The sequence below is a fragment of the Podarcis raffonei genome, chromosome 11 (assembly GCF_027172205.1).
Source record: "Podarcis raffonei isolate rPodRaf1 chromosome 11, rPodRaf1.pri, whole genome shotgun sequence".
Lineage (NCBI taxonomy): Eukaryota > Metazoa > Chordata > Lepidosauria > Squamata > Lacertidae > Podarcis > Podarcis raffonei.
The window spans coordinates 27878811-27891590 of NC_070612.1; the positions used below are offsets into that span (position 1 = coordinate 27878811).

The 12780-nt window shown below is 44.8% G+C and overlaps 1 protein-coding gene and 1 long non-coding RNA gene across 3 annotated transcripts in view; one reads left to right on the top strand and one right to left on the bottom strand.

Moving 5' to 3' along the window:
• On the bottom strand, positions 1–2717 carry LOC128423099 (uncharacterized). Its single transcript, XR_008332670.1, has 2 exons — positions 2645–2717; positions 1–599 (listed from the first exon to the last, which is right to left on the bottom strand). It is a non-coding gene; the product is annotated as an uncharacterized LOC128423099 (long non-coding RNA).
• Positions 1723–12780, top strand: part of HOMER1 (homer scaffold protein 1) — a 75318-nt gene continuing 64260 nt past the window's right edge. Inside the window, exon 1 of one of the 2 annotated variants that reach the window (XM_053407844.1) lies at positions 1723–3415. In XM_053407844.1, the coding sequence (XP_053263819.1) occupies positions 3411–3415 (5 nt within the window). In that variant the 5' untranslated portion in view covers positions 1723–3410. Of the gene's footprint in view, positions 3416–3442; positions 3515–12780 lie in introns of those variants that run through there. The other variant, XM_053407845.1, reaches the window with a different exon arrangement.

The window sequence follows — 12780 nt, forward strand, 5'->3', positions numbered from 1 at the left end:
TCCAGGTAATTGACATGCAGGTAGGAAGAGCTGAATTGCATTTATTTCCTTCCTTTGACTAAAAATTACAGTTTTACTCTTCTATCATGTTACAGAATACTATGTTTCAATTTCTTTTCATTCATCTGTGTAAATTCTTGGCTGTATATTTGTGCGCAAACAATTAGCATTACAGGATTCCAATATAGAAATGTTTTCCTATCTATATATAGCATTACATGAACTCTTGTGGAACAGTACTAGCAGCTTATTTTAATTCTGCTTACAAATTCTTCCAGATCCAGCAGCAACAATTATATAAAAGATTTTGAGGCTGCTCAGTCACATGTGTCTCTAAGCAGGGTCAGTGTGTCCTGTTTTGACACTTGAGGCAAAATGGGAAGTGCCGCCCGCCCTGCTGCAACCCCCGTTGAAGCATCCCTTAGCTAGGTTGTACAGCGGCAGCAAGTTCTGCTGAGATCTCAAAAGATCTCACAAACATCTTGCAGAAAATTGGTGCTTGCTTCTCCACAGGTAGCGGCAGGGCAGGTGGGGCTCCTGCAGGAATGCTGCCTTGGGGGCTTCCATTGCCTGAGACAGCTGCTATATCCCACCTGTCTCTAAGTGGTGTACATAATAAAATTATTGATAAAACACAGCTAAATTCCGCAAACTGCTAAAAAAATTATTAACAAAAACACATAAAATCAGTAAAACTTTTAATGCAAACAGATAACTAAGTTATATGTCTTTTGATACATGAAAAGTGGGTTTCTAGTGGTTTTCTATTCAGTTCCCTGGTTCTGCCCCTGGTGTCTAGATAGGAACTGGGAAATATTTCTGTCTGACACCTGGCAAGCAGCTGCTGGTTAGCATTCACAATTCTGCCCAAGAGGAACTGATTTGTTGGTTGATGACTTGGTAGAAACAGCTTCCTGTTTCCAGCAAGAGGTAGATCGATTCTCTTTAGCAATTCACAGCATTGGCTTCTTTCTAATTTTTAAATGTTTTTTGCCATCATACTTTCTAATTTAAGCTGTAATCTAATTTAAGCTGTAATCATACAAGCCATCTTTTATTTGAAAATATGTTTATTATATGCAATCATAGAAGTCATATTTAACACAAAACCAAAAAAACCCCAAAGATGCGTAAAATTCTACTAAAAATATTTTACAGTGCAATCTAGTTGTTGCCCACTTCATCCTTAGACTATGGGTAGTATAATATTCTATTTATCTTAAATATTTATGAGTTGCTCTTTGAGTAAAAATCTCCAAAGCAACATATAAACAACATCAAAGAGGACGTGACCCTTTTAGCATTGTGCTAGCTGCCTGCCTGGTTTGCAATTCAAATTGCAACGCTGACTCCCAGCATCAGAGTCTGGATTTGATTTGCTTCAGGGCGTATTTGCTACTTTCACGACATGTTTTCAGTCTTTAGGTGGAAAACGAAGAGTCAGAACTTCTCTTTCTAGACAAGCAATTTTTTTGAGGGTAACTATGGGGGGTGGGGGGTTAGACGACGCACCAGGGGCAAGCCAAGATCCTGGAGGTGGGTCGCAGCAGCCCAGCCCATCCTTTCCTCTCTTTGCACTCGCGCGCGCCCCTATTCCATTCCCTATTATAGAAGCGCTTCCGGCGGCGTGGACCAACCTGACATCATCCCCCGCACCCCGGTGACGTCAGCGCCGGGAGCAGTGTGTGACGGCGATGCGTAGGGGAGCGTGGTGACGTGCCCTATTTAAAGGTCCCCGAGTAGAGGATGGAGGCAGAATAAGCAGGTGCTGCCGCGCGGGGGGCTCGTGGTTGCGGAGTAGCCGAGAGAAGACATTGCACCGCGCAGCCCCGCAGGGAAAGAGCTGGGCCCGAGTGGAGGGGCAGACCCCGCGCCTAGCCCGGGCTGCTTACACGCCGCTGCACCCGCAGCCCTTCCACCCGCTTTTTTAATTGTATTTTTTTGGGGTTGGGTAGCTGCGGGCGCCGGTGGGAGGGACTGAGCGAAGGGAGAGCGGGGCGCCCGTCTCTTCTCTGGCGCCTCCAGCTCTGAGCGCCGCCCTCCCGGCTCTCCCCCCTCACGCTCCCAGCCTGTCCTGCGCGGGAAACCGGCAGAGGGAGAGAGTGAGGGAGCAACCGACTGAGGCGGAGGCGTGTGCGAGGGCGGGGAGAGGAGGAGGAGGTGTGAGGCGGGAGGATGTGAGCGGGCGGCGCGGAGAGGCTTTTGCGGGCAGGGAAGAGCCTGAGCGGCCGGGCACGGATTGACCCTGCGATTGGAGAGCCCCGCGCCTTGCCTGCCTGCCCGTCGGGGGAACGGTGCCTGAGGTGTTGTAGGGGCAAGCGCCCTCCTCCTCCTCCTCTCGCTGTCGCAGCAGCCCGCGCTGTGGCCCCGCTGCTGCAGAGAGGGGCGCGAGGGGGCTCTGCTGCTATCGACGCGGTTACCACCACCGCCACTCCTCCTCCTCTTTCTCCTCCCGCCTCGCTGCTGCTGCTGCTGTGAATGATTGATCTGCCAGCTCGGAGCCGGAGGAAGATGCTCCCCCGCTGCAGAAACAGGCGTGCCTGAAGGGGGACCCGCCACATCTCCCCTTTAGCCCCCCACGTCTTCATCATCCCGCCCTTGCAAGGGATGCGCGGCCGGTGCACTGCCTCAGCCGCCGTTTTACCGGAGCCCGATGTCAGCGCCGGCGAAACGGCTTCTTCCTCCGCCGCCGCCTCCCGCTGCTGCTGCTACCGCCGTCGCCGCTGCTGCTTGGGAAAATGAAGCGACACCCCCCATTCTGCTGCTGCTGCTGCTGCCGGCGGGGGTGTTAGAAGGAAGGGCGGCGCGGAGCGCTGCGCACACTGCAAGCCCCCCAATCCCGCTCTGCACCTGAGACGGACGGCGATCCGGGGCTCTCGCCGCCGCTCCAGGGCTTTTCTATTAACTGCCGACGGCATAAGCGCTGCTGTGGGGTTTCTAATCCCCCCCACCTCCTCCCTGCAGAAGGAGAGTTGGCTTGGTGCTGCTGCTTCTACCTCCTGTCCGCCGCCTCCTGGCAGGGAGCTGGAGCTGCCCCTGGACCCCGTGGTGCAGGGGGTGCGGAGGAGACTGGCTCCGGGAGGCTATGGGGGAGAGTCCCCTCGGGCCGACTCCCTAGCCAGACTCCCTGTCTTCTCTACATAAGGGTTTCTTCCCCCTCCCCCGCCACGCTCCCACATGCCTGTAGACTCTAGCGTGTAAAATTCTGCTGAGAAGGATTATAGGGCCCCGTGGATTTCGTGGAAACACCTGGGATCTACTACAGGAAAAGGCAGAAAACCAGACCGAGAAGGAGTGTCAGCACTGCTAACTAGCTGGGGTCCAGTTGCCGCGTTGTAAAAGTGCAAGGCAAATCCATTTAGGAATTGGTCTGCTTAAACGACTCCCATAGCACGTCTCCATTGGCCATCATGGGGTAAGGATTTCATATTGAATCTAGGAGTTGTAAAGGAGGGAAGTGGGTGTCTTTAACATGTCCAGTTTCCATGAAGTATGGAATGCTTGCCTTTTAAAGGTAGGCCACGTCATTTCCACTATTATCTGTAAGAGAGGCACTGTCATAGGTAACTATGTTGGAATTTAAATCGGCACTAAGACTACCTTCCGTAATAGCTTAGTAAATATCTTGGTTAGCAGCACTGAGAAATGTCACAACGGCAATGAAACCAGAGACTTATTTATTCAGCTTTGAATATGGATAACGTTAAATATTACTGGAATGCTTCAGCCATAAAACAGGAAACATTTGTTGCTCTTGTTTTGTCAGCCAGGTCTGACACTTAATCAGCGATCCTGTTTTCCATAAGTACTAGAAAGATAATGGAAAGAGGAATAATATACACTCTTTTCCTGCAAGCAGTTAACACTCTGAGAAAATCCTCTTTAGTCGAAATATTTTAAAATGCTGGGGATTTTTTTTAGCCCTGCTGGTTGCTTTCAAAAGTGAGGAAAATGGCTCCTTAAGCAGCTTGTGGGTTGGGTGAATGGCTATTCCAAAGTAGTTTGAACACTACTGTACTACCTTTTTGTTGATGGTGCCAACCACCAGTACAGCTATGAGAGTTTTTGAAAGTGCCACTTAATTCATACAGTATACATATATGTATTTTTGCAGTTGTGGAATCTGTATTGGCTGGAATGTGCATGGAGTTGTTGTTTTTTTTAAAAAAAGATGATATTCTGCTTTCTATGCTTGGTTAATAATATTCTTATTTTACACATTCCCCTCTCCTCCCCCAAAGAATCTAAGGCTCATGTGATAGCTCAGCTGGTAGAGCATGAGACTCTTAATCTCAGGGTGGTGGGTTTGAGCCCCACGTTGGGCAAAAAAATTCCTGCATTGCAGGGGTTGGACTAGATGATCCTTGTGGTCCCTTCTAACTCCACAATTCTATGATTCAATGTGTGAAATGAACTGTAATCTAGATGCTTCTTATGTATCAAGATAATGTGTGGTTAGTTTACATAGTAAAGTGCATGTCATGGTTAACTAGTGAAAGGCAACAAATAGTACTGTTATGGTTTCTGGTTTCTGTTCTCCTATGACTTACGGTGTCTGTAGGGCTCAGTCGTTAACTAATTGTCCTGGATGGTTTCTTCAAGAAGGCAAAGGAGGGGCCAGCACCTGAAACCCCACGCCCTGTAAAGTGCCCTGAATTCAAGTTCTGTTGCTGCAAATATAACTTGCAGCACCTCTATTTTTGTCTTCAAGTTGGCAGCTCTGGAGACCAGGCAATATCTTGGGCTAGGGAGATGTGGTCCAAGTTCCTCATTGTCAAGTATACATAATGAGCTTGCAAGCCATGCTAGACCTTTCTTTAGTTGATTGAACCCAGTGAAAGGATTCATCTGCATGTGTAATATTTTGTGTGCAGGTCTAAGCTAATCATAATTTAATGTTCTCTTCAGTAGATTCCTGTGTGCTGTGGATTTTCAGTGAGCGTAATTGCTAGGAAGCCAGAGACCTTAGTAGAGTAGATGAACACCTCTCTTCTGTTTCCTCTTAGAGTCACTGTGTGTTGCCTTGTTTCTCTCCTTTCTTGTTCTGATTAAACCAGGCAGGGGCATCTCAATGGAAGAAAGGCATGCAGAAAGAAGCTGCTGGTTTTCAGTTCACAAACTCCCTCCCTAAATTGTCTTTTTATCTATGGGAGAGAGATGGAGAGGATAGGGAAGAGAGTAACAAGGGCTAAGCACCTACCCACCCACATAGGCATTGGGTTTTTAAAAAAGTAAGAAGAAATAACTATAAAATATTGCTTAATCTATAACTTGAGATTTAGTGTACCTTGATTGCACCAAGTAGTAGAATGCCAACTTTCCATCTTCAGTCTTTTCTGAAGCCTTGCTGGGACAATCAGTCTTGCCTGTAGATTTCCATGGCTTTTCCACTTCATGGGATTTTGTGGCTCACCTTTCTCTCTCGCTTTTGGTCTACTTGGATCTGAGCTTCAATATTGCCATTGAATGGTTTGTGTTTTATTTTAGAAAACCTGCTTCTGGCCTTGAAGAACCTAATCTATTACATCCTAAATCTAAAGGCCCGAATCTATGTTGCATGCAAAAAGGCCTGATGACCCCATGTAACATGGCTCTTCTTGGGACAACAAAAAGATTCTAGTGTTCACTTACATGCTTTTTTGTGTAACATTTAAATGCTGCCAGCATAGTTATTAGAATGTGGATTCCAGTGAAATCAGTGAGATATTTACAACATACTGCATGTTTTGTACTGAAGAACAAAGCACAGAAAATCTGAGGCATTAAAAATTATTCCCATTTGCCAAAGGACCTTGAAGCTTTACAGATACTCTTTAGGAAGTTGTTAGTTGGTTGGATACACCTAGAAGCAAACATTTGCATCTACATGCAGGGAATATAGCTCCCTGATCTTAAGTTTTCTTAAAACTGCCCATTCCAAAATGCCTCTGTGTAGCATTCAGGTCATTTGTTTTCTGTCTGCTACTTGCCTTACCCACCCATGTGAAAAGCTTTCCCCTCATGTTCTGTAGATTTGCCAAATACTTCCCCAACCTGGTTCACTTCAGACTTTGTTGGACTCCAGCTCTCTCATAACTCCAAACAGCATGGCCAGTTGTCTGGGATAATGGAAGTATTTACTGGAAAGGTGGGCCAGACTATTTTTGGGGAGTGTGTTTTGACATCTCAAATCCTTGTCAGATGTTTTTCCTCTTTTGTCATTCTGTCCATACATATCCATAAATTAACTGAAACTACTTGATCATTCCACATCACGTGGTCCAACTTTTTTACCTCATGTCATCCAATGTTCTTAATATTTTGTACACTTGTTGAATGATCAGAACTAAGTTTAACAACAAAATAAATATCAAACAACATTATGACACTGCTGGAACTGTTTAACTGATGCCAAGATAACATCCTTCCTATCTTGTTCTTATTTTCAACAAATGAGGAGTACAGAAAAGAAGAAAAGCTCCTAAAATGACACTTTGAAAGAATGAAAGTGATCAAGGGGGAACACTTTGAAAGAGTGAAAGTGATCAAGGGGGGAGCTACATCCAGTCCAACAGAAATTGTGACCAAGGTGTACTCCTTTAGCAATGAGAGGGAGAAGTTTGACATTGAAGGAGGTACAAAATCTCTGGATATGGCTGAGATAACTGGGTATGCGACCTGTGAATACAAGCAAACATGGTTGTTGACCCATGTGCTGTTGGTGGACTATAAAAGTGAAGAAGCAACTGTGACCTTCTTATACATTTTCCCCATAATTTTGTTTGATATGCATTTTATCTACTCTTATGCAAAAGCTATAATGAACAGGCTTGATCATCTAGAGAATCTTCCATAGACTGTATGTATAAAAAGCCCAATACAAATGGAAGCAGATATCCACAACAAGTTGTGTGTTGAATTTTGCCTAAGCCTTTTTGGCACCTGGCTGCATTCCCATCAGTCATTGGGTTACTCTAATTTTGACTCAGGTATATATGATAGCCAGCTGCTACAGACATAACACTGCTGGCTAACATTTCATGTTTCTACAGAGTATATTAATGAAAGCTCTACAATCATGTTACCAAAAAGGCCAGACTATATGTGATGGTAGCTCCTACTTGAGTTTAAAACCCCGAACTGCTCCAATTGCATATTTGTTGTTGTTTTTAAGTATTTATAGGCTACTTTTTGAGGTAGGGGAGCCTGAGATAGGGGTGTGGCTTAAGTGTGTATTAGTGTGGGGCACTGAACTCTGTACTTTCCTTCTGCAGCATCTCTTCCTCAAGTACTGTTTTCCTTGGCTAGATGTCTGTACCAGAAATGACAATACTCAGTTGGACAAAATGTGCTTGGAATTAGGGACTGTTTTGGCCCCTTTTTCCTCTTAAAACACACCCCTCTTTTCTATGTGATTGTGATTATTTTTAAACACAAGGAGAGCTATCATCACTACCATGGCCCTTTCTTCTTACAAGGTGATGATAAAGATGCGCAGCCAAGCGCATGGTTTGCCTGCATATGTTTGTGACATTGTTACTGCTTCCGTCTTTGCCCACATTGAGTTAGCATGTGAAAAATGACAATCTGACCTATGGTTTATTAAATGTAACCCGTAACTTACTAGGAGGCATCTCCATTGACATGTACTTAAATCACAGATGTAGTGACAAAAAATGCAACTATTTATTGCCTTAGAAACAGAATGATGTTGAAGACTGGCAAATTATTGCAGTTTTAAATCTCTTATTTTCATAGATTCCTGAAAAATTCTTAGTTGCAGACCTAGACTAGATAGTTATAATTAAGTACTGGCATGTACAGAAAAAGGACTTGTTTTCTTCAAAAGCAAACGTGAGCAGCATGGTTTGGCATCTGAAATTCTTCTAACTGTTGTCAGATGTTTGTCTCTCTTGTTGTTCCATTCATGTTGTTGTTGTTTAGTCGTTTAGTCGTGTCCGACTCTTCGTGACCCCATGGACCAGAGCACGCCAGGCACCTCTGTCCTCCACTACCTCCCGCAGTTTGGTCAGACTCATGTTTGTGGCTTCGAGAACACTATCCAACCATCTCATCCTCTGTCGCCCCCTTCTCCTTGTGCCCTCCATCTTTCCCAGCATCAGTGTCTTCTCCAGGGAGTCTTCTCTTCTCATGAGGTGGCCAAAGTACTGGAGCCTCAGCTTCACGATCTGTCCTTCCAGTGAGCACTCAGGGCTGATTTCATTAAGAATGGATGCGTTTGATCTTCTTGCAGTCCATGGGACTCTCAAGAGTCTTCTCCAGCACCATAATTCAAAAGCATCAATTCTTCGGCGGTCAGCCTTCTTTATGGTCCAGCTCTCACTTCCATACATCGCTACTGGGAAAACCATGGCTTTAACTATACGGACCTTTGTTGGCAAGGTGACGTCTCTACTTCTCAAGATGCTGTCTAGGCCTGTCATTGCCCTTCTCCCAAGAAGCAGGCGTCTTTTAATTTCGTGGCTGCTGTCACCATCTGCAGTGATCATGGAGCCCAAGAAAGTAAAATCTCTCACTGCCTCCATTTCTTCCCCTTCTATTTGCCAGGAGGTGATGGGACCAGTGGCCATGATCTTCGTTTTTTTGATGTTGAGCCTCAGACCATATTTTGCGCTCTCCTCTTTCACCCTCATTAAAAGGTTCTTTAATTCCTCCTCACTTTCTGCCATCAAGGTTGTGTCATCTGCATATCTGAGGTTGTTGATATTTCTTCCGGCAATCTTAATTCCAGCTTGGGATTCATCCAACCCAGCCTTTCGCATGATGTATTCTGCGTATAAATTAAATAAGCAGGGAGACAAAATACAGCCTTGTCGTACGCCTTTCCCAATTTTGAACCAATCAGTTGTTCCATATCCAGTTCTAACTGTAGCTTCTTGTCCCACATAGAGATTTCTCAGGAGACAGATGAGGTGATCAGGCACTCCCATTTCTTTAAGAACTTGCCATAGTTTGCTGTGGTCGACACAGTCAAAGGCTTTTGCATAGTCAATGATGTTCCATTCATACATAGTATTAAATTATCTGAAACTTCAGTTATCTAGGTGGCATTCTATGAGTGCATAATCCTTTGTAAATAGCACTCCCGTTTACTTGAACCTCTTTTCTGAAATATCTGTCCTGTCCCAAAGGCAAGTAGTCCCCACCTTTCCCCATGCAGCTTAAAGTGTAAAGTCTGGCAGAGAGAAAATGAAAGAAGGAAGGAGTGCTCAGAGAGGCAAGGACAGGGGCAGGTGGGTGTTTGCAAATGCAGCGGTGGGAGTTGGGGATGGAAATTGAGGACTAAGCAGTGGCTTCATTAAAGGGGGATTTGGGAAGGAGGTAGCACCACATAGGTGTTCTGGGGTGGAATTCCAGACCCAAGAGGCAATGTGGCAGAGTGAGTAGTACTAGAGTTTATTGTGGAGATCCTTGTTCAAATTCCTTCTTGGGCCTAAAGACTACTTCATGATCCTGAGTCACCCATTCTCTATTTCTCAGGGCTGCTTTGAGGGAGGAAATGGTGTAAGTTGTATGTACAACACGCTTTGTGTTGATTGTATTCACAAACAGTAATATGGAGTAAGGTGTCATCGGGGTCTTAGGGTGAAGGGCAAGCAATGAATAATTAAATGATGGTGATACCCAGCTCTAATTGTAACATATGAATCAGGAAATGCCATGAAAGCCCTGGTTTGATGCCTGGACTCTGTGGTGGGCTGTTGAGGGCCAATAAACTGACTCTTAACCATGACAGCTGTCCAGGCAATTAGTCAGTTGCCTGCTTTGGAAAGAGTGGGCTCCCCTCATAGAGCAGGCTTGTAGTCAGGGAATGTTCCTTGATCCATCTTTGTCACTAGAGGTCCAGCTGACCTCAGTGGCTAAAAGCGCCTTTTACCAGCTTTGGCTGGTTAGACAGCTGCTGACATTTCTGAACTGGATGGCCTAACCATTGTCATCCATACACTGGTAAGCTCCAGGCTGGATTACTGAACTGTGCTGTATGTAGGACTGCCTTTGACGTTTGTTCAGAGGCTGCAGCTAGTGTTAAATGTGGCAGCTCAACTTTTCCCCAGAGCAGGGTATCACCACCATGTTATACCACTGCTGAAAGAATTGCACTGTCTGCCAAGTAGCTACCAGACTACGTTCAAAGTGATAGTTTTGGTATGTAGAACCCTATACAGCTTGGACCAGGATACCTGAAAGATTGTCTCGCTGTTCATATATTAAGTCAATTATTGTGCTTTGCAGGAGAGGGCCTCCTTACAGATGCATCTTATAAGGAGATCTGTTCTGTACAATAAAGGCATCTGGCCTTTAGTGTTGTGGCACCTACCCTTTGGAATTCCCTCCTGTTAAATATTAGACAGGCACCATCTCTGGTGCCTTTTCAGCGCTTACTGAAAACCTTCTTCCAATAACCTTTTAAGTAGTGATCTTTCCTAGTTTGCATCTGTATTGGAGATGCGTTAGATGTGCCATCGTTTGTGTGTTTGCCTCCCTGGGTTCCTTTGGGAGAGAGGACAGGATATAAATTTAATTAATATTAATATTATTAACAACAACAGAGAAGAAATGGTGGTTCAGAAGAACAGAACAACAAAGGCAGTTGAGACTGGCAGGGAAGATTACATTGTATCAGTTTTAGATTATTTCAGATTACAGTGGTACCTTGGTTTTTGAACTTCTCCGTTGGTGAACATTTCGGTTTTTGAACACTAAACCCGAAAGTAAATGTTTCAGTTTTCGAACATGCCTGGGAAGTCGAACATGCCATGTGGCTTCCACTGAGTGTGAGATCCTGAAGCCTAGCTGTAGGCTATTGAATTTTCAGTTTTCAAACGTTTCAGAACTCGGAACAGTCTTCTGGAATGGATTACGTTCGAAAACCGAGGTACCAACTGTATGATTATCCTTGGAATGGAAGCATGGGAGACCATTGTAGAGTTCATTATATGATTTTAAAATCTTTCAGCAGAATTTTGTCATATTCATTTGTTGCATTTAAACCACACAAACAAAAATATTTGCAATCTCAAGTACCCATGTGGATTGGACCAGGCGTCCATCTAGTACAGCATTCTGCTTCCCACAGTGACGAATCGTATGCCTCTACAATGATGGCCTGAAGAGAATAGCCCTCGCCAGGTGATTCCACATAGGCATTATGGCCAATAGCTATGGTTGGAACAATTCTTCATCAACTTATGGTCATAATCACATTTTGTTATTATGTGTGGTATAAAGCAGGGGTGGAGAAACATTTTGGTTGGATGGCCAGATGTTTATTTCCCACACCCCTGGCAGGCCAAATTTGGCAGGTAGGCAGGGCAGCCCACCTGTTGTAATACTAAGTCAACCACTCTGTGGCTTGTTTCCCTGTCCGGTTAAGAGAAGTGCTCAATAATCTTATGTAAGTGGATAGAGGATTTCAGGCAGCATACATTGTTCACCAAAATAAAATCATAGCAATTATCCTAGCTTCATGGCTAAGTGAGGTTTTGAACCCAGGTTTCCCAGGCCCCTAGCCCAGCAGTCTTACTACTGAACCTGTACACTGCAGTAACTCTATAAATCACAGTATAATAGACATCTGCCCCGCCCCCTTGCAGCACCAAAAATGATGTGTGCATCAGCGATCATGGACATGGCAATTGCACACAAGGGGGTCGGGTGCCTGTATAAGCAAATGTCCACCTTTTCTCACAACCATTTCAGCAAAAGAGAAAGCTGGGTTCTTCCATTAATTTTCTCAAGAATTTCTAAAGTAAAAGCAAAGGGTTTACAAAAAAAGACACACACCCCACCTCACTCAATGTGCCTGGACAAAATCCTTCCTCTCTTTCTCACATGCAAGGATATTGAGGGAAGGAGGGAGGGAAGCAATAAATGAAACTCTGCACACTCAGAGAAGCAAACAACTTGGGTCTATTGCAGAAACCTCCCCATTGGATTTCACCTTCAGGGGCTTAGAGAGATTAAATTTTGTTTAAATTTTGCCTCCAGGGTGGTTTCTGAGAACGAGAAACCTCCCTTGCTGTTTCTAACTGTTTTAACTGTTTCCTTCCCTTGGAGACAGCGGGATCTACTGCTAATTATTTTTATGACAGGCTAAGCAGAAAAGGTGGACAGAATCATCTCAGTCGCTGGAAATGTATTGATATTATTGTGAGTGACAGGTCAAAGACTGGACCATGGCGCTGGAGGTTTGGAGAGGGGTTCAGAATCTTGGCAGAGCTATGCCCCACTTTGCACATAAGACAAACCGTCCCTGGTTTAATATGTCAGAAAACTCTGCTGTTATGAGCTCCTTGGAGGCAGAACAGTTAGCATTGAGAAAGTGCTCTAAGCTGCCCTGAGCCCATGCAATAGAGTGGGATATTTAATATAGTGGCCTCCTCTGCTAGGTGGCTGAGACACAGCCATTCACTTCAGTTTTACTTGCTGTTAACAGTGCCTCTAAATCCCCTGTTCTATGTTACTAAAACTGGTAAGAGATTGTGCTGGTGATGGAGAGGCAGGTCCTTAAGTGTAGACAATGTGCTCCATCATGTTCTTCATGGTATTGGTGCTCTCGCAGAGAACACCATCACACCTGCTGCTACTCTGCCAGTTGAAGATTAGAATTAAGGTTCCACTAGTAGAACAAAGGGACAGATTTTGTGTCAATTCAGGAACCCTTTCGCTTCGCTGCCTCTCCCTAATGCTTCAGAAGCATATGGGTTAAGTCTGACACACTTTTGACTTGAAGAGTCATGCCTGGGAAGAGGCATGAAATGCTATTACCATTGCTACTGT